The following is a 19,663-nucleotide window of genomic DNA, read 5'->3' as shown; positions in this document are numbered from 1 at the left end:
CAAGTGAACGGCTGTAAGCAAGAAGTAGTGTCCCTAGAAAAGATAAAGTAGTCAGTCTGACCCAGTCCTGGAGAAAGCTCCAACCCAGATGAAGGCCCAGCATGAGTAGTGGTCAGAAGAAGGGAAGAAAGGTAACTGGGGACAAACCGAGCCAATCCCGCTTTGCCTGCTGCGCAGGGACCAATTCAGGGGACAAAGACAAAGGCAGGGACCAGTTTGCTTTTTGGGACATTTTTGTTTGGTGATGTGTGAATTTCCTATGTGCTGTGGCTCTAAAAGGTTGGGAAACACTGCTCTATGTAGAGGGTTGGTAACTCTACCGTGTGGTATTGGATTTTCACTCTCATGTACGCCTCAAACCTGACTGATCGTTGGCAGCAGGCGGCTGTGTGCAGTCTGTAAACACTTCAGCAAACTGTCACAGACATTTTTAAGTTAATTGATTTCGGCAAATAAGCTGATCAGGCTTTGCACTTACATACAAGTTTCTGAGAGTTAGCAGCTGTGTGACGGCGGCTCACAGGACAACAGCTTCAAGCAGCTTCATAGTGGTCGTAGTGAGAAAGTCTCAGCTGTGAAGACTTCAAGCTGCAGCAAGAAAGCCAGACGCCAGAATAAAACAAAGAGGCTTGTTAAGACAGCCACACTGGACTACTGAAGGTTTTATGGACTGATGAATCAAAACTTGAAATCTTTCGTTCATCGTGCAGGATCTTTGTACGGCGTCAAGAAGGTGAAAGGACGGTTCCACAGTGTGTGGCATCAACGTCAAACATGGAGGAGGAAGGGTGATGGTCTGGGGCTGTTTGCTGATCCAGGGTCAGTGACTGAACCTAAACAGCTACCACAGCACCATGAAGCACCATGCAGCACCCTCTGGTATGCACCCAGTTGGTCGGGGGTTCATCCTACAGCAAGATAATGACCCAAACCATCAGAGCAAGCTGTGCCAGAACTACCTCAGGAACAAGAACAGGATTGTGAGCTTGCAAACGTGGAGTGTCCAGCACAGCCTCCAGACTGAAACCCCATCGAGCTGGTTTGAACTGGACAGAAGAGGGAAAGCAAAGCAGCCTACGAGGTCCACGTTTATGGGAACTTCTGCTACAGATGTGGGAGAAGATCTGATGTCTGTTGTAGACAGAAGCCTCGGCTGTGTTCAGCTGTTATATCTGCCAAAGGTGCTACTGATGAGTCAAAGGTTAGAATACGGTTTGGTCTAAAATGAAATCTAAATTTATTCCGTAGTTTCTTTTTTAACTGCAGGTGTTTATTTGTGCTGTGCTTTCATTTCAGAGTGCAGTGAGACAAACGGGATACTATTCAATAAAAACGGAAACACTGGGGTTTCCAAAGTCTGTTATTACAATCTTAAAATGATGTCAGCAAGAGTTGAGTCACTGCTGCCGTGAGCCAATCACACTGTTGTGTTCCTGTTTCTCGTTATTCTTCTACCTTATTCTAGTTGCTCTGTTTCTTTGCCGCTTCACTACTCCCTCAGTTTTTATCCGATTTTCACCATTCAAACTTTAAGCTGTTCTGCTCATTCTGCTAACGCCAGCTATATCTTTTGGTGCTGATAACTTTCATACTTTTTGAGATATTAAGCTTTTTATGCAATTTTTTTTGATGAATGGGACCCATTATCAGTGTGGGTACAGGACACGTGAAAGCCTCGCCCAAGCACAGGCTGCTCAGGGTTGTAAAGTGCTAGAAAAATTCCATAAAAGTATATAACAGTACTGAAAGGGACTAAAGAGAGAGCCTATTTCTCCTGTTTCGGCTTCTTTCTCTGGCTCCCTGTTGAATCTGGAAAGGATTTAAATCTGACTTGTCCATTGTCTTGAATGATCAGGGCCGTGTTATCTTAAAGACCTCATATTACCACAACAGAGCACCTCGCTCTCACGCTGTCGATGTATTTGTGGTTCCTAGAGTAGCAGAGCCTCCAACTTTCAGACTTGTGTGGAAACAGCTGACGCTTTGGGACACGGACACGATCTCTGCTTTAAGATTAGGCTTCAAACTTTCCTTTTGCCACCAGATTAGTTTAAACACATAACAACAAACTGGCACGTACGTTCACACTGACAGATTAACTGAGGTGGAGGGGGCCTGTCAGGGTTCTCTTAGGACAGCTTGGCTCCTTGTTGTTCCTGTGACACCTACACCATGGGTCTGTCACTCCCTCATCATGTATGGAAGCTTGTAAGGGATTGCTCTGTCATATTTATGCTCTTTGTTTTAAATGAAGACAAAGGCAGCCCAAACCACAGTTTAACACAGCCACACTGTCTTTGTTGGTTAAACACAGCCTCACCAGTTTGATGTGATGGCATCATGACAGTAGTTTTTAACTTCCTGTGGTAAGCTGGGTTTCTTCTTCTATGGCTCATTTAAAAGGCACTTCTCATGGGTCTAAGCAGCCTCTTGTAAGTATCGCAAATGGCTGCGTCGTTTAGTTCTGACAAACTGTCAGTGTCACAAATCTAAGGTTGGAAATTGTAGGTTTGCAAAGAATAGTCATGATTATTTTTTTCCTTTTATCCATAAACTGAGCTGATTTCTTTCTTACATCGATTTAGTTGTGAAACGGTCATTTTATTCATTTTAACTTGGTTATCTGAGTTACATGTATCTAGTTTGAGCGAGGTCATCTCTAACGTCGTGGTATATAAGTCAGTCTCTGGAGTGGTTCTGTGATGTTGCTTTGATATAGTGAGTCACTGTGGTTTAGTTATTTAAAGCATTGTTCCAGCGGCTGATGACTTGGTCTTCACTGCTCCGCTGTCAGAGCAGTGAAGACACGTTTTTATCCTGAACTTTTACTTTAATTGAACATGGTTCTCATTTCTAAGCCAGGCGCAGTAATGCGTCCTCGCAGTCTGCACATGCAGAGATGAATATATCAGCGTACATAAAATCCACTGACAGAACAACAACCCTCACGACTGCCTGATGCCGGGAGATTTGACCTGGGCTGGGTTATCATAGGAAGTGTACGCCTTGGCGGTGAACCAATCAGTGCCTACGACACAAACCCCTCAGAGCAGAATCCTCCTGTCTTTGATCCATGTACGCTGCATGAAGACCCAAACAACAGTTGGACGGGCCGCTTAATAATAGCAGTGACAATAGTAATGGAGACAATAGTGAGCATGGAGGCATACTAGCATACAGCTCACTGCATAGCTGCTAGCTATGATCTCCAGTGTCTGGAGTGCCACAAGTAAAATTACACTTCACAATTACACGGGTCGCTCTCAGGAGCTCAGTGAATGCCAGTGTGGTACCGAGCCAGGATGCAACCTGTGCAACAACTCGACTAAATACTCCACAGTTAACTGTAACTGGTATTATAACAAAGTGGACTGGACTGAGAATGACACCATTTCAACCACAAAGTGATTGGCTGCGTAAAATCATGGTCAGTGGGCGCTGAGGTGCATAGTGCTCAGAGATCTGACCTTCTGCAGACTCGTAACCTCCAGGCTTCAGAGAAGCTTGAGGGCGGTGTGCAGAGAGCTCCATGGACTGGGTCTCTGTGGCTGAGCAGCTGCATCCAAGATTTCCATACCAGCTCTCAGATGCAGTGATCTAAAGCACACCAGCACTATGCTTGGCCCTCAGCTCCGCTGAAAGCAACTCTTACAATCCAGTTCAGACAATGTGATGCTCCCAGCTTTGGGAGGAGTGTTTGGGAATGCCCCTTCCTGTCCCAGCATGACTGCACCAGTCCATGAAGACACTCACTGGTACTATCAGTACGTCCAGACACGTCTAGAAATGTGTCTGGACTATTTTAATATATAATCAAAATATAAGATTGTAAATGTATAAAATGTCTATAAAAGTTGGACCGGATCACTTGGTGAGGACGTCCTTCCTCAGCAGCAACTGTTTACACGTGTTCTCATGAATCGAATGCATTCACACTCAGACCGAAGCCTCACAGCAGCCATCTGCTGATCATATGACTGTGGTGTCACACACTCATCTGCATGTGCTCTCTAACCACTCCCCCCACACACACACGCACACACGCATGCACGCACGCACGGGCACACACACACACACGCACACACACACACACGCACTACAAGTCCTGCAACTGACTATTTTACTGCTTCACTAGATTACAGGAAGTGGAGAAATGTGAATGCAGTGACACACACACACACAGACGCACACACACAGAGACACACACACACACACACGCACAGACGCACACACACACACGCACAGACGCACACACACACACACAGACGCACACACACAGACGCACACACACAGACGCACACACACAGACACACACCCAAGCTGAGTGGCATTCCCATCAAGCACAAAGCTATGGCTGTCTAGAGAGAGAGAGAGAGAGAGAGAGGGCGTGTTCACAGACACAAGTGAGGGAGTTGTTGAAGACGGCGAGAGCGACAGAGTCAGAGGGAGACGCACGAGCAGAGGTCGACATGCCAAAGTGGATGAACTTTAAACTCTTCAAAGACAGCAGCAGAGTGAGTACAAGGAGCTGGACGAGGTCATTGTCCTGGTCAGAGTGAACACTGTGATCATCCTGCTGCTGCACTGTCACCCTGCGCCTGAGAGCAGCTCTGGCAGCTTCTGCTCAAGTGTTTAACTTTGCACCGTCTGAGTCAGGATGCAGTTACAGTGCAGACTGGTTAGGGTCATTTTCTGTGTGCAGAGCTGGTTTTGCTGTTTTCCCCACCTGCATGTTTGTGATGCAGGTGGAAAAAGCTGCTGTGGGGAGCGCTAATGCTACAGACTGTATATAAATGATGGACAAAGCCACAGTGATGTCACTGAAGCTTTTATTAGCTGACTGCTTAAATACCTGAGAGGACTAGATCACTGACTCCGGCTAGCAGTGTGTGTGTGTCTGTCGATAAACTGGCCTACATCAATAACACTTCTTCTTCTTCTGTTGCTAATCTTGTTATCATCTCATTAGTAGTGTCCACATGGATTAGTCACAGTTCTGACAGTTTAACACGGGGCTCTATGGAGAGGGGCACTTCTGCAGCGACTTCTTTTCCAGCTTGTGAAAAACGTCTTCTTGAGGATTTAAGGATTCACCTCGTCTGTTCTTCCTTCATTATTGTAGCGTGGACACGCTGCGTCCTGCAAGTCCTGCAGCTTGAATGTGTAGCCGATTGTATGAGCAGGTTCAGAGGGTCCTGCTCACTTTCACTTAGTGTTGTAAAGGTTCACTGCAGAAGCGAATATGTGTAAGGAGGGAGATTAATGGTTAAACAGGGTGTGTGAGTGTTTGTGCGGCAGGCTGACGGGGAGGAAATGGACCATTAGCTGCTACGTGGAGACAGGATAAATAAAAAAAGTGAGCGTCCAGACTGATTGTGTGCAGACCAGTGGCTCAGAATAAACAGTGTAAACACACTCGTGGGCTCAGTCCCTTATTTAACTTCTTAACTACATCTGTGCTAAACTGCTGTTTAGAGAGGGAAGAAGTGACTATTTTAACGTCCTGACTCAGTGCGCTGCCACACTCGGTCACGCTGATGTTGTGTCCTCACTGCACAGTGCTGGAACAGTAAATAACAGGCGAGGTTTGGTATGAACTCTGGTTTCATGGTTCAGCACAGCAACGAAAGCCAAAGAAATGCGTCAAAACATTTTTCTTTTCTTTTTTGGAAATATGACGACCGCGTGTGGGAGCCAGGACGGGGACGAAAACGTTTCAGGCTGGTTTTCCTGTTTGTTTACAGCTGCCAGTACAATGGTTGACTGGTCCTGCTGGTTTCAGTGATGCGGTTCTGCTTCCACAACACCACCTTGGCCAGTTGGAGATTTCAGTGGTGATTTGAGTGTCTAATGTGTGCTTGTTTAAACTGTGTCTGGTCCTGACAAAACGAGCCAATCAGACTGTTTCTTCTGCTTTAAGTAAGCGGCCGTCCCAGCACAGAACGTCCTCCGCCCGACTTGTCACTTGTGGTTCAGCCCACACAATTTGTCTCTGGTCATTATTGAAACTGTGTCGAGGAGGTAAACAAGCAGACACTAATTGTCGGGGCATGCTAGCAAGTTTGGTAATTATGTTTGAATCTCATCCTGTCAGCTTGAGGTGTTTAATCAGTCTAACCATCCAAGTGGACACAAAGCTGCTGCTCCACCTTCCTCCTTGGACAGTTTTGCTTGTGAAATGTTCCTCCTCCCTTTGTTGTGTTTTCTGTTTGCTGTGGGTCAGGCTTCTCTCTTGCGACACCCCGATGCAAACGTGGTTCCTTATATAAAGAAAAGCAGCGTGCCAGGACTGCATCTGTAATCTGTAGCTCTAAATCACAACAGCAGCTGCCCCGCGGTGCTGGTCTCCACATTTCAGGAACAGTGTAGTATTCTGCATGTTCATTAAACACTTGTGTGAATATATTAGTGTTTGATGCACATTTCATGGAATGACAGTGATGATAACACTTGCTTTGTCTGTTTCCATGAAATTGCATCGCCTCTGGACTTAGTTTTCCATTCGGCACAGATCAGTGTGACGCTTACAGAAATCTATGAATAATCAAACAGAGAAGTGAGGGGTCACTTCATTTGTCTCAGCTGTGGATCAAGTGGGAGCTGCTGTTTCAGACCCTAAAAGTTACAACTTCAGCACCGACTTACTCGCCGTATAAAAACGAAAAGACGACTAAATACATTTCCAGAGTTTATGAGGACAAATTACCAGCAGAGTGCACCCTGGTGTTCAGACCTCAGCCTTGGACGTGCACATGCCTGCTCAGAGCTTTGCTGACGTAGACGTGTGCTTGCTGCCTGCAGTCTGGCGCTCGGGATTGCTCACAGCTTCCACTCCTGGAACAAACTGTGTAGTGAAGCGTCTTAGCGAGGTGTGTGTCTGAAATGCATATATCTGCAGGCTGCTGCGCAAACACAGTGTTGCATGAGTATGTTTGGATCAGCTGAGTTTGCTCAGCAGATGTGTCTCAGCAGCTCCAGCTTGACTGCTCTGTGCTGCAGTTTAAGGATGTTTCAGTAAATCTAATAAGTTGCATATGAGGTTCATAAGTGATTCCTTGGAGATGGGATTAGTGGTCCAGAATCTTTGCCCATATGTTAGATGTCAGTGTCACTCTTCTTGGTCTGTGTGATTCAGTTCTCATCAGCACCTGGAAGCTGCTGCAGCACTGACACCTTCACAGAAACTCACGTCTGAGACGAATTCAAGTCGTATGATCTCAAAAACAGCAGCCTGCTTTTTAAAATGATTTATTGTTTGTTTGCTTTTTCATTTTTCACCCTCCTTTTCAGTTTTACTGTTGATGCCGTAAACGAGCATTAACAGTGAGTATTTCCTGCTGTAGAAAACAACCTGTTCAATCCACTGTCATTGTTTAACAGACATTCGCTTGATGGCCTGAAAGTAATTTTTTAGAATGAAAAAAGACAAAAACGACTGCTTGTATGTGCTGGGCTGTTTTCAGAAGGGGAAACCCAGATTTGATCAGTGCTGACCAGGACGACTCCTGGGACAGTCGAGCAGCGGGGGGGGCGGGACCGTGGTGTGTTCAGTGTTTCGGACTGGTTTGATTATAAAGGGAACCAATCTTCATTTCTACCTTTAAGATATTTTTTGTTTTATTAACAGCACATTTAGTCCTAAATGTTCAACAACTCTGTCGGGCTTAAGCTAGGAAAGGTATCTGTGAAGGACCCAGCAGCTGCTCTCATGTTTGACTGCTGCTCAGCTGCTGCTGACGTAACAAAGAAAGTCTTCAGTGTCCTGATGAATGTGGTGAAAGTTTCCTGTTTACACACAACAGGTTCCATTTGTTTTGCTCGTCGCTTTAACGCCGTCTTCCTCTTCTTGAACATATGATCATCACAAGCTGGCGCGTGCATGTGCGTATTCAGCGCACAGGGAGAGGTCATATGACAGACAGCATCAGCGATGAAGGCACACGCTAAACACAGACTTTTTTCATTGCTGCTACTGGATGAGAACACTCAATTGTTAGTATTTGATGATGTTTATATATATAGTTTGTATTGTCAGACAGACGTCTAAGACTGAGAGTAAAACCGAGGGACTTCCAAAACCAACAGAAAAGCTGCAACACTGTAAGACATGAACTTAATCCTTTATTTCACACGTTTTTCACTCATGCATGACTGAGGGGCAAATTTTAACTTTAAGTTGACATTAAATGTGCAAAACAAAGTGATGCAAAAGCATCTTTTTTATTTCTAACACATAAAATCTCCAGTTCCTGCTGGTCTCTGATTAAACTCAGTTGTAAACCTCACTTCCAGCTCCTATGTGACAAGTGTCAGGCTGGAGCAAATAACATTGTTCAAGTATGATCATAGCCTTAAACCTGAGAGAGTGTGTGTGTGAGTGTGTGTGTGTGTGTGTGTGTGTGTGTGTGTGTGTGTGTGTGTGTGTGTGTGTGTGTGTGTGTGTGTGTGTGTGTGTGTGTGTGAGAGAGAGACCATCTGTCAGGTATAAATTCACCTGTACGGTTATAGAAACAGGGTCCTTGTTGCTAGGAGATATTTATCCCAGCTGCTTGCTCACATTAGCACACGGTCCCTGACATTTTCCAAAGCAGACGAGGTGACGAGCAGCAGAAAACACTCGCTTGAATATTGTAAAGATGTCAGTGAATAGTGAAACTTTACCAGTTCATTTAAAAAGTTCATGTTACTTTTCTGAAAATGTAGAATTTTAGCGCCTCGAGCTTCAGCTCCTCCATCTGTATGTCCAAGTATGCGCAGCAGGATAAGGTGATGTGTTGAGTTCAGTGTAACAGAACAGAATAGAGTAGAAAAGCCTTTGATTGTCATTGTGCATGTACAACAAAACCAGCTGTGCAGGAATAGAAACAGCAGGACATCAAGCATGAATACCAGAGACGGGATACAGCAAAAGGATTGTGTATGTATTATGTTCCAGGGGTGGCAGAGGGCAGACGCTGATGTTCTGGGTGGTGCTAGTTACCCTCTGTGCAGGACCAGCACCAGCTACTGGTGCAGGTTGTTGTCCCTCAGTACACGGAGGAAGTGCAACCAGGGTGGTGATGATGTGGGTCCAGGTGAGATCAGCCCAGAAACCTGAAAGTGGATCCATCTGAGTAGCAGTCAAGTCCATTTAACCTTGTAAAGTTTTAAGGAGTCACATATTCCCCAACTTTCCTCATAAAGCTAACATTTTCCTCGCCCGTACTCTTAATGATGAGTTTCGCCACCTTGAAGTATATGACTAATGACAGTGTCACTAAGTTCTGGCAGTGATTAGATTGTTTCTAGCTGTCTGTGAATGAGCAGGTTTCAGTTCAGCAGCGGACGTTTAATCGAGGAGCAGTTCGTCTTCCATTTATGGTTTGTTGCAGCACGACGTCAGCTTCATGAAGCCGCTGCAATAATCTGGTTCGGGAACACTTTATGGCTCCAATTGTGGATGACTTTGCTGTTATTTATTAACTTTGATAACACAACCATTGCGTGACGTTGGTAGTTGATGCAGAATTTGCTCACACAGTTATGATACACTGAGTGTATCAGTGAGTCATCGCACAGTTTGGTCCAGTTCATCCAGGTCGCTGCTTTCAGCTTTTAGTCTTGTTTCATTTTGAGGTTTTGTTTCAGTCCACTTTAGTTTAGTTGGTCTCTACAAACAACAGAAACTAAACAAATGTGTTTAATTTGATTTCAGTTCATTCTATGAGTGCACAGCTGGTCTTTGACTTTTAACGAGAACAACCTTGGTTCAGGTTTTTACACAGAGCAGTTCTCTGACCTTGTGTCACGATCAGTATTAAGTCTCCCCTGTGTTTCATGTCTGCGCGTCATTTGTTGTCTCATTATGTTTCCTGTTTTATTTTGAAGAGGTCACGTGTTCCTGTGTTCGTTGTGTTTAGTTTTACTCTTCTACTGTGATGTCATTATGTTGATTTGTGTCAGCTGTTTTCCCCATGTGTTTCCACTTCCCCTTCACCTCCTGTGTGCTGTTGGTCTGTGTGTGTTCATTCATGCCTGGTCCGAGCATCTGTGTCCCACCTTGTGTCCATGCCAGGCCTCTGTGTTTTGTTATGTTTGGCTCGCCCAGTTTAGGTTCGGATTGAGTTTTTCTTTGCTAAGATCAGCCTCAATAAACGGCTCGTTTTCAGTTAATATTACGTCTTGTTATTTTGCGTGTGTTGGGTCCAGCTTCTTCACCCCCCACAGTCTGCCTCTGCCAGACTGTGGCACCTTGTTCCTGACTTTGTGCACATTCTGCGCCGTCTATTCCACAATAATACACAGGAAGGAGAACCTTCCCTTTTCTAACACCAGAAACTGATGCTAGCCTGGAACTTGCATGACTCTCTCTCTGCATGTAAAGAAGAAAGATCAGGACTGGATGTGGTTGTCCTGGTTTTTCCTGTTTTTCCTGAATTCCAGTTCCTCTTGCTGTTTATGGTGTAAACAGGGATTGATGCTGGTCCTGGCTCAGGGTTGGATTACATTTCTCTTTCTCTGACACCAGCAGCGGATTCTTCAGAAGCTTAAATGCAGATAAGATGCCTGAAAGTGAAAACTGTGCACAGAACGTGTGTTTTGAACACAGCTCAGTTTGAAGCTCGACTGTTAAACTGCTGATGATCTGACGTGTGACACGTGTCGTCTGTTTGCAGCTCTCCGGTGGATGTGAGCTGACTGTCGTTCTCCAGGACTTTGCAGCAGGATGCGGCACAGAGATGTCTGTCAGCACAGGTGTGTTTTATTCATACATAGATTTAATCCCCCACACTCAGAGCTCACGTGTCTTAAAGGACAAACTTTATATACAACACACACAGGTCCACATAACACATTTCCTAATGAGCTCTTCCTGGGACGCGAGTCTGTTATTCAGATTCACTGTGGTGAAAGCTCTGGGCAGTTATTTTAATATGTAAAGGAAACAGCTGTGTGGTTTAGGAGACTCTTTTATTTTAGTCCGACCATCAGTGAAAAAATAAACTTCATCCTTTATTCAGTGACACTTAAAACCAGAGATGAAGGCCTTAAACGCCAACCACTGCTTCAGTCTTCAGATGTGGAGGCTTCATCCATCTTTTAGGTTGAGCTAAATCCAAGTTTCTGTTTTCTTTAACATTTAGTATTCAAACCTGTCTTCCATACCTTGTAGTATAGTTTTTATCTTCTCCACCTTCCAGGTCAGACAGTGGAGCTGTTGGAGCGGCCCAGTGAGCGGCCCGGATGGTGTCTAGTCCGAACCACTGACCGCAGCCCACCGCAGGAGGGACTGGTTCCCACGTCTGTCCTCTGTGTTTCCCACTCACGTTCTAGTGTGGAGATGGACTGTTTCTTCAGTTCAGGGAAAGGTAGGAAGACGAGTCACATATCTTCGTATTCAATGCTTTTTGAGGAGGAACCAAGACGAAGGATAAAAATCTGTCATTAAATATGCACTATAGGGTGATCAGCTTCTAAGCAGCCTTAAATCTCCTACTTATCCTCAATTCTTAATCTCTTGCATGTCTTTATGCACTGTTTTTGTTTTGGTAACTTTATATGGGAGTCCTGGCAACACTGTGGCAAAAGGAAAGAACATAAAGTAAATTTCATGTTATCTTCTTCACTGGTCTTTATATTTAACCAGGCTGACAGAGGCACAGCTGGTCTGTGCTGACCTCTGCTGGTGAGATGAGGGCATTAGTCATACTGAGGTGTGGCTCTCACAGAAGGCTGTCACACAGCCCGAGCACATGGAGGGAACGTGGAAAGTGTGGCTGTTAGTTTTGGAAAGTCACTCTGGTGTTTCCCCCGTTTGGGGAAGTGTGCTCACTGACTGATTGTTTTTTGTGAGTGTAATTCAAACGCGTTCCAAAATGCTGCTCTTCATTTCTCTCTTACTGCCATGTCTGAATTTGGAGTGTGTGCGTTTATGATCCAGGATGATCCTGCATGTGTAACGGCTCTGAAAGCGAAGCAAACATCTGTTCTGTCCTGCTGTAACCCACAGTGGCAGCCTGCCTGTTGTCTCTGCTGTGAACTTGAGCAGTAATGTCTGACAGAGATGAGATGACTGATAATGTGAATGATGAAATGATCCCATTAACTTTGCCAAGAACAAAGACGGTGAAATTCTGTGAGCCGTGGGACGCAACATCAAAATTTGAGGAAGCTCTCCTGTGCATCCTGTCGGTGCAGCTTTCCATCCTTCCACCTGCAGTCTGATGTGTGTCCTACAGGGGGAGCAGTGGAGCTGCTGGAATGCCTTCTTCCTGCATCTGTCCCAGGTCATCTCTGTGTGTGCTGAGGAGAATGGGAGTAATGCACTGAGTCACAGCAGTTTGGTTTCCTTCTATATCCGTCCTTCCTGACGGTCTGTTTCCAGCTTCGCGGACACCACGGAGGAGCTTAGCTCTGCACTGTTGTCTCACTTGCACTCACACAGACACAGAATCAGCTGATTTGCCTGCTGCAGCCACAGTGTTTCCTGCTTTCGAGAAAATGACAAGGGCGCTTTGTATTTGTGCGGAGCGATGCAAATTGGCCAACTGCAGCCGCTACACATGGAAATATAGCACATTTAGGAGGCGCTCCCATCCCGGACGGTGGGGCTGACTTTTCCAGAGTAGGTCCAGACAAATATATCATCAGCCTCCAATGCAGACTCCTCCTGTATCATGTGACTGAACCTGTCTGCTTACACAATAGGATAATTAAAGGCAGCCACAAGCTGATGGGTTTGTCATTAACAATCGTCAGTTTGTTAATAAATCAGTCAAAACTGCTCATTAACCCGTTTAAGTCCCGCCGAGCTGTTTCAAGCTTCCCTCTGTGTGTCTCGAGTCTTGTGACTGCTCTGTAAAGTAGGTCTCCTTGTCCTCTGAAAGACTGTGAAGAAAGTGTGGGTTTAATGTTAACTGAACTGAAAGTCAGACCTGCTGGACATCAGAGGACCTGAGAGCTGCGACGCATCACATTGGAGACGGTTTTGGGGCACTCCTCCATTCCTGGAAAATTCCTTGAACTGATCTTAAACACTGAGTTCTCCTGAGAACTAATTTTTCCCTTAAGAACACTGAATGTCTAAGGTACCTAAGATTTTACAGCATTCATGAACGTGTCGTCCTGTCACACACAGAGCGTGGGAACATTAGTTTATATCTGTGTCACGTTGTCTTGATTATCTCCATTTTCTGAAAGCTTTTTGAAAATAATTAACTGGCACTTTACTGCAGCATCGTTCCATTCTCTTTGCTTTTTGCTGCGTAGCGACAGTAGATATACAAGATGAACAAAATGGGACACTGCAGGGAAAAGGTGCTGGTGAAAGCACGTTATCTAGGCTAAGTGCGCGTGCTTACCTGCTGCTGCAGTGCACACACAGCAGGAAGCTGTTTACAGTCCTCTGCTCGTTCAGATGCAGAGGACCCACTAAGGAAGATCAGAAAATAAATGCAAGTTAATTTTAATAATAAAGTTGCTTGGCTCTAGCTGTGCCAGCAGCCTCTGCAGTTCTGATGAGTGCTGTCAGTGGACACACTCCCACACTGTAGGCACTGGGACGTCAGGAGTCAGTGGAACTTTTGCTGTCACTCAGGTACAGGACATGTTGTTTGCTGCTGGTGAATGTTCACATACCAGGCAGCCGTCTCGTCTTTTTAAATGCAAAGAGACGTTTTTGCTACATTGTTGAATCAAACACACTCCCGTGTCTTTGTGCAGTCCTGCCCTCCACAACGAGGAAGGTGCCCGCTCAAATAATTAACAGGGACTCGTATTCCTTTGAGCCGAAGCGCGTGGGGAGGGGAGGTAGAGGGAGAAACTGAACAACTTTGTCTGAGAGAGAGAGACAGAGAATGTGCTCCTCCCCCATCTCCTCCTCCCACATTACTAAAACTCTCTCTCTTTGCTGAATCTGGGCAGTGAGGACTCGAAACTCTTGAAATTCACACTCAGCCCAGGAACAAGCTGACGAACTGGTTAGCGACCGAGTCGGACGTACTGAAGGGAGGTGTGTCTGAGGTTGTGTGTGAGTGTAGGATGTGTGTGTGAGCAAGAATGAAGAGAGTCGGCCGTTGCTGTGGATGGGTCCTCTCCCGCTGCTGCTGCTACAACGGCACAGGTGCGACACAGACACACAACACTGGACTTCTGTGAGGCTCACTGAACACTGGCTCGTGTTTTCTATGTGTGTGCGTGCGTGTGTGTGTGAGAGACAGATTAGTTGATTTTGACAGATTTGAGTGACTGAATAAGTCCGTCCTGTGGACAGATGATGGAAATTAGTCTTTTTGGAAACTGATTTGAATTGAAAATGAAGAGTGCAAAAGGAAGCCGTGTGTCAGCCAGGCAGAGTGTGAAAGGCCACTTTCTTTCTTGTCTGTCTGGAAAGTCAAGTGTTCGATTGAGCAATCAGTGTGTCGCTGCACTGTGTGTGTGCGTGTGTGTGTGTGTGTGCGTGCATGAGGACACACTGTGGACTTTGGCCTAACAAGTCTTTGAGTGTCATGTTAAAAACTGTGTAGAGTGCACCGATTGGCATGCAGCCGAACTGGTCACACTAGTTCCAGTTCATTATTTTAACAGGTTTATACATGCCACTCAAATAATACGGGCGCATTAGATCCCAGAGACGCGCAGCTCTGCGGTCCACGGTCCAGGCCGTCTCAGCGGCTGCAGAGGGCCCCGTGTCTCAGTTTAACTGTTGAGGACACCAGAGTCTGAAAACTGTCTCATCTCTTGTAAGGAAATGGGAAACTCCTATGGTGTCCTTTTTTTGAGACACACAGGCACATGCACACAGAGACACTTCCTCATTCACTGTGGAAATACTAAATAATTGACTTCTGGGGTCTTAAAGTGATCCTGCGTCCTGTCCTTTGGCCATTAAACCTGAAAATGAGCAGGAAACGACTCTGATCCTCAGGGACACACACACACACGCACACACACGCACACACACACACGCGCACACACACACACACACGCACACGCACACACGCGCACACACACACACATGCGCACACGCACACACACACACACACGCACACACACACACACACACACACACACACACACACACACACACACGCACACACACACACACACACACACACACACACACACGCACACACACACACGCACACACACGCACACACACACACAGTCTCTGAGCAGAGATAATGGACAGAGGCAACATTATGCTGCTTCATCAGCTGAGATTCGATGTTTTCGGTCTCGTCCAACCTGAAGCTGAAGCCTCGCTTCGTCTGTTTCATGGGTTTGTCTCATCGATGATGCAAACACAGCTGACTCTACTTTGACTTTATTCATACATTTGAAATGAGATGAAAGAGTAGATATCTGGTTCAAATGGAGGTGACAGAGATGACTGAGTAGTGACGGTAGACAGATTTTTTGAATTCCATGTTTTCAGAGAGCGTGAGCAGCAAACTGAAGTGAAGGATCTGTTGTGGGCTTATCGTGCTCCCAGATACGACGAGAAACACTCGTAGTAAAACACATCAAATGGAAATTGAATTCCAGTGAAGAGCATCAGAGTCTCTTTGCTTACCACACAGAGCTTCTGCTTTATTTCTCTTTTTTCACTGAGACATGATTTTACTGACAAACCTGTAAAAAAAGCAACATTGTCTTTGATGTTTTCAACATGTTAACGTTTTATTCACCTGCTCAGTCTCTGGAGCCAGCTTTACAACCAACCCTGCTAGCATTAACAGATCTTCACTTTATCAAATCTGGGGCTCAATAAAAGCGAACATGGCTGCAGCCACATTCGGCCAATGAGTCTTTAAAATTAGGAGTACAGATGATAGTGACATTGCAGACTGTCGCTACGATCTTGGAGGAGGTGCTTTTCTGCTGAACAAAGCTGGATACTGTGTTCTCCTTTGGTCCTACTTATGCTTTTGGTGCAGCTCATCCAGTTTGACAAAGCCTGAGCTGAGCTGTCAGCGTGTAAGACCCAAACAACGTGGGTAAAAAGTTTGACAGTGTTTTAGTAGCTGTGACACAGACTGTGTTCCAGTACAAAACATATGCATTTCCAGTCCTGTGCCGTTTGTCAGAGCCAAAAAAGACTGGTCTGACGTCAGCAGCTGGTCACAAATGAATCGCTACATTGTGCAGTTTGGACAGATGTGATGCTGCTTTCCTTTCATGCATGTTGTCGTTTGACACATTCTCACTGAGAAGGCTGAAAACGATTTTGCGTTAGCTGCTTCATTTTAAGAAAGGGTGGAGTTCCACTGCTGATGGTACTGCTGTCGGTCAATCAGTAGATATTTCCACTGACAGGGTTAAAGTGTCTAATGCAACACAAAGATGTTGTTGAGTCATTATGGGAGGATCGATCTGATCTTTACTTAATTATCTGCGATGTACAGTCGTGTAATGCTGCTGCTTTGACCACTCGATCTTTGCAGCTCTGCAGCCAAGAAACTCGCAGTTTGACCGTCTTAGAAAACCTGATCGTGCAACGACGAAGAAAAATCCGGATAAAGTTGTAAAACAACACAAATGTGTTTGACACTTAAATGCTGCAGAATTTCACTCACATCGAACGCAGCAGTCAGTGTGGCAGTTGTGTCTGTAGAAGGGTTCAGGTTAGAGAGCGGTATGAGAGGAATGAAGTCTTTGCAGATTAGTGTCTCTTCCTGTCATTGATAAAATCACATGATGGGAGTAGAACAGGCAACACACAAACTATGTGAGGTGGCAAAAGTACAGATATTCTGTATTTGAAGCACTGATTCAAGTACATGTTCTGAAATGTCCTCAAAGCAAAGTAAAAAGTAGCTCTTTGAAGGACGTTTCTACCAACCTCGACGGTTCAGTTAGCTTAATGTGTTAGCGATACAAACTTTTTCTGAATATTCTCAGCTCGACTCGGATCAGCAGAGAAAAAGAAGGAAAATAAAAAATGCCTCTTTTCTGTTGCTACATTGGAAAGGGTGACTTTGCTTTACAGAGAACGAGTAGGGAAGAGCTGAAAGTGCAATTCAACAGCTCAAAGAAAAGAAACGCAACTCAAAGTCGTTTCTATTAAGAGCTCCAGTAGATTTCAGATCAGTTGAATCCATCAGTACAGCAAACTAACCTGTTTATCCTGCACTGCCTGCATAGTGCAGCCTTTACACAACACAGTTAGTCTGCCGTAGTTTGTTTTACAATATGTAAAAATAGAGCTGGGCGATATATCGAGTTTTTAAAAAATATCGATATATTTTTATACGAGATGTAAGATGTGACAATATCCTTTATATCGATATAGTCTATGTTACGTTATAATTATACTTGTGGAGCCGCAGGTTTGCCTCTCTTTCGTCCACTTTCGTCTTTACGTTACTCGGCCTCGCCTCTCCTTCACTGAACACAACTCCCCCTCCTCCCCCATCGCTTCACCTGCAGGAAGCGACAAGATGGACACGGCCAATCTCCGTTAACGAGTTACTGCGCATCGCCCCGTGCGTGGGGCTGGACGGCGTCAACGTGTTAGCTAGCTAACCACGCTAACGAGCTAACCACGCTAACGACATGCAGCCCAGAGGTGCTGCACGGACTGAAATCCTTTCATTTTCTCAAAAGTTGACAGCGCGCCTTATGTATGAATTCTGGTTGTGCTTGATGGCCGCGAACCGATTTTATGTGGTACACGGCGCTCAGCAATCTGTCAAAAATGTTTTAGTACGACTTTGGTAAGCTACGGAGCTGCACCGCTTGATGGATTGTCGGAGCATTACGGCTGAGCCTCGCGGAGTGATACGTACTGTGCTTCAACGTAATATTACCCTACTGTGTATAAGGACTATAAATGGCACCTGTTAAGAGACGTGGTTGCGAAGCGGATTACAAACTCCAGGCTGTCAGTCACGCAGTACAAGTTGGGAACAGAGCAGCTGTAAAATCTGTCTTTGTTATAGTGCTCAGCGTCTTTTAGTTTACATTTTGACTGCACAATTGTGAGCTCTTTGTTTAGCACAAAAACAACATTGTTTTCTTTTATTTATGGAGCATTATTATTTAATAAATGCTCATAATTTATTTTTGAGTAAATTTTATGTACATCTGCTCTATGTTAATAAAAGTGCCCGTGTGACATCTGGGACACAGCTTTGACTAAGAACTCTCTTTTTGTTCTTACTTTATGGCTTTAAAAAATATATATCGAGATATATATCTTATATCGCCATCCAGCTAAAAAATATCGAGATATGAATTTTGGGTCATATCGCCCAGCCCTATGTAAAATCATAATGTCACATGTACAAACCCAATATCTGGTTTAAAAACATGAGGACTGTCAAACCCCGCCGAGCATCCTTCCCTTTGAATCTAAGCTCTCTTCTTCCTGTCGCGTCTTTCTTCTCTTTCTCCATCTCTGAGTGAAGTTAGCGCTCTCTAAAATACAGCAGCTGGACCTGTGGCTGCAACACGCTGTACGACAAACTGCACACAAGCAGTTTGTGTGTTTGCTGATGTTTGTTGAGCCGATAGAAACATTGCATTTGAAACAACCTGTGAAAACATCTTATTCCCTTTATGCTCACCAGTCTCGGCTAGCTGGATGCTGAGTTACCACAACCGAAACTGATGGACACCTGCAGTCGTTCTGGTGCTGTGCCACACCGGCCCACTTTAACTGCTAACTATGGCACACTTTTGTCTCTTTCTTCTGTTTTTATGCAACAGCTCCTGGTGATGACTACATTAGTATTAGTGGGGTTCAAATACTGTGCAAAAGCACCATAAGACTGAAGATAAGATTCCAGAAGCCGGGAATCGGAGTGCCAGGCCCTCCGTCTCGGACTTCCACCCGATCCACTAAAAACCAAACCCCTACGGCCCAGCCTGCAGGTCGTGGAGCCGCAGGCTGGGAACCGTAGTAAAGAGACCTCTGGCTGATACGTGGGGTTCGTGTTGGGCTCGTAGCTGAAAACTAGCTTTACTTTGTTGTCTGGGTCGACTTTGCTAGTGAGAGACAGAGAGAGGCGTTGAAAGGCTGCTGCAACAGAGCTTATTGTTTCAGAGGAAAACAGGAACACAGCGTACAGTCGAGTCTTAACAGCTTACTCACAGCTGGGCTCGTCAGGCTCTCTGTTTGGCTGCAGTGGTTATTATTATATTTACATGCTTCCAGCTCCCGTTTCTGCTCCGTGACAGCTCGTACTTTTCCTTTCTCTCCCTCCTCGCTCACAGACACATAACTGGTATGACAGTCCATCCTCCCTGCAGCACGGACTACACTGCCCTGCATGCTTTAGGGCGATGCCTGTAACACTCTGCCTGTTGCCTTCATATTAAATCTTTTTTAAAATATTTCTTCACATCATTATGAGACGCGGGATTGAGACGCGGGCATTAGGGCCTGTAGCGTGTTTTGTTTGGGTTTCCACTGGCGTGGAATTACCAAAAATAGAGGCTATAGCCTTATGAAACAGGAAAGTACCGCCGTGTAATCCCTTTAGTTCAACAAAGTAACTGTATTCTGAATATCATCTTTTTAAGCGGTAACTGTAACAGAATACAGTTACTCATATTTTTATATACGTAACGGCGGCACATGTACTCAGTTACTCCCCAACACTGCTCAGCTGTTAAATCATACGCCATCAGCTTTTGTGAAGTTTCTGCTCAGCAAGAGAAAACAGGAAGTGGAGTAATA

General features: G+C 45.2%; 1 protein-coding gene across 5 annotated transcripts in view; it reads left to right on the top strand.

Annotated features, from left to right (window-relative positions):
- kalrna (kalirin RhoGEF kinase a) overlaps positions 1-19,663 on the top strand; it is a 153,687-nt gene that overhangs the window by 101,866 nt on the left and 32,158 nt on the right. For all 5 annotated transcript variants that reach the window (XM_080903834.1, XM_080903836.1, XM_080903835.1 and 2 more), the window contains 2 exons: positions 10,656-10,734; positions 11,181-11,348. In XM_080903834.1, coding sequence (XP_080759960.1) covers positions 10,656-10,734; positions 11,181-11,348 — 247 coding nt within the window. The remainder of the gene's footprint in view (positions 1-10,655; positions 10,735-11,180; positions 11,349-19,663) is intronic.

This window comes from Rhamphochromis sp. 'chilingali' (assembly GCF_963969265.1).
Source record: "Rhamphochromis sp. 'chilingali' genome assembly, chromosome: 14".
Lineage (NCBI taxonomy): Eukaryota > Metazoa > Chordata > Actinopteri > Cichliformes > Cichlidae > Rhamphochromis > Rhamphochromis sp. 'chilingali'.
This window is presented reverse-complemented; position numbering and strand designations above follow the sequence as displayed.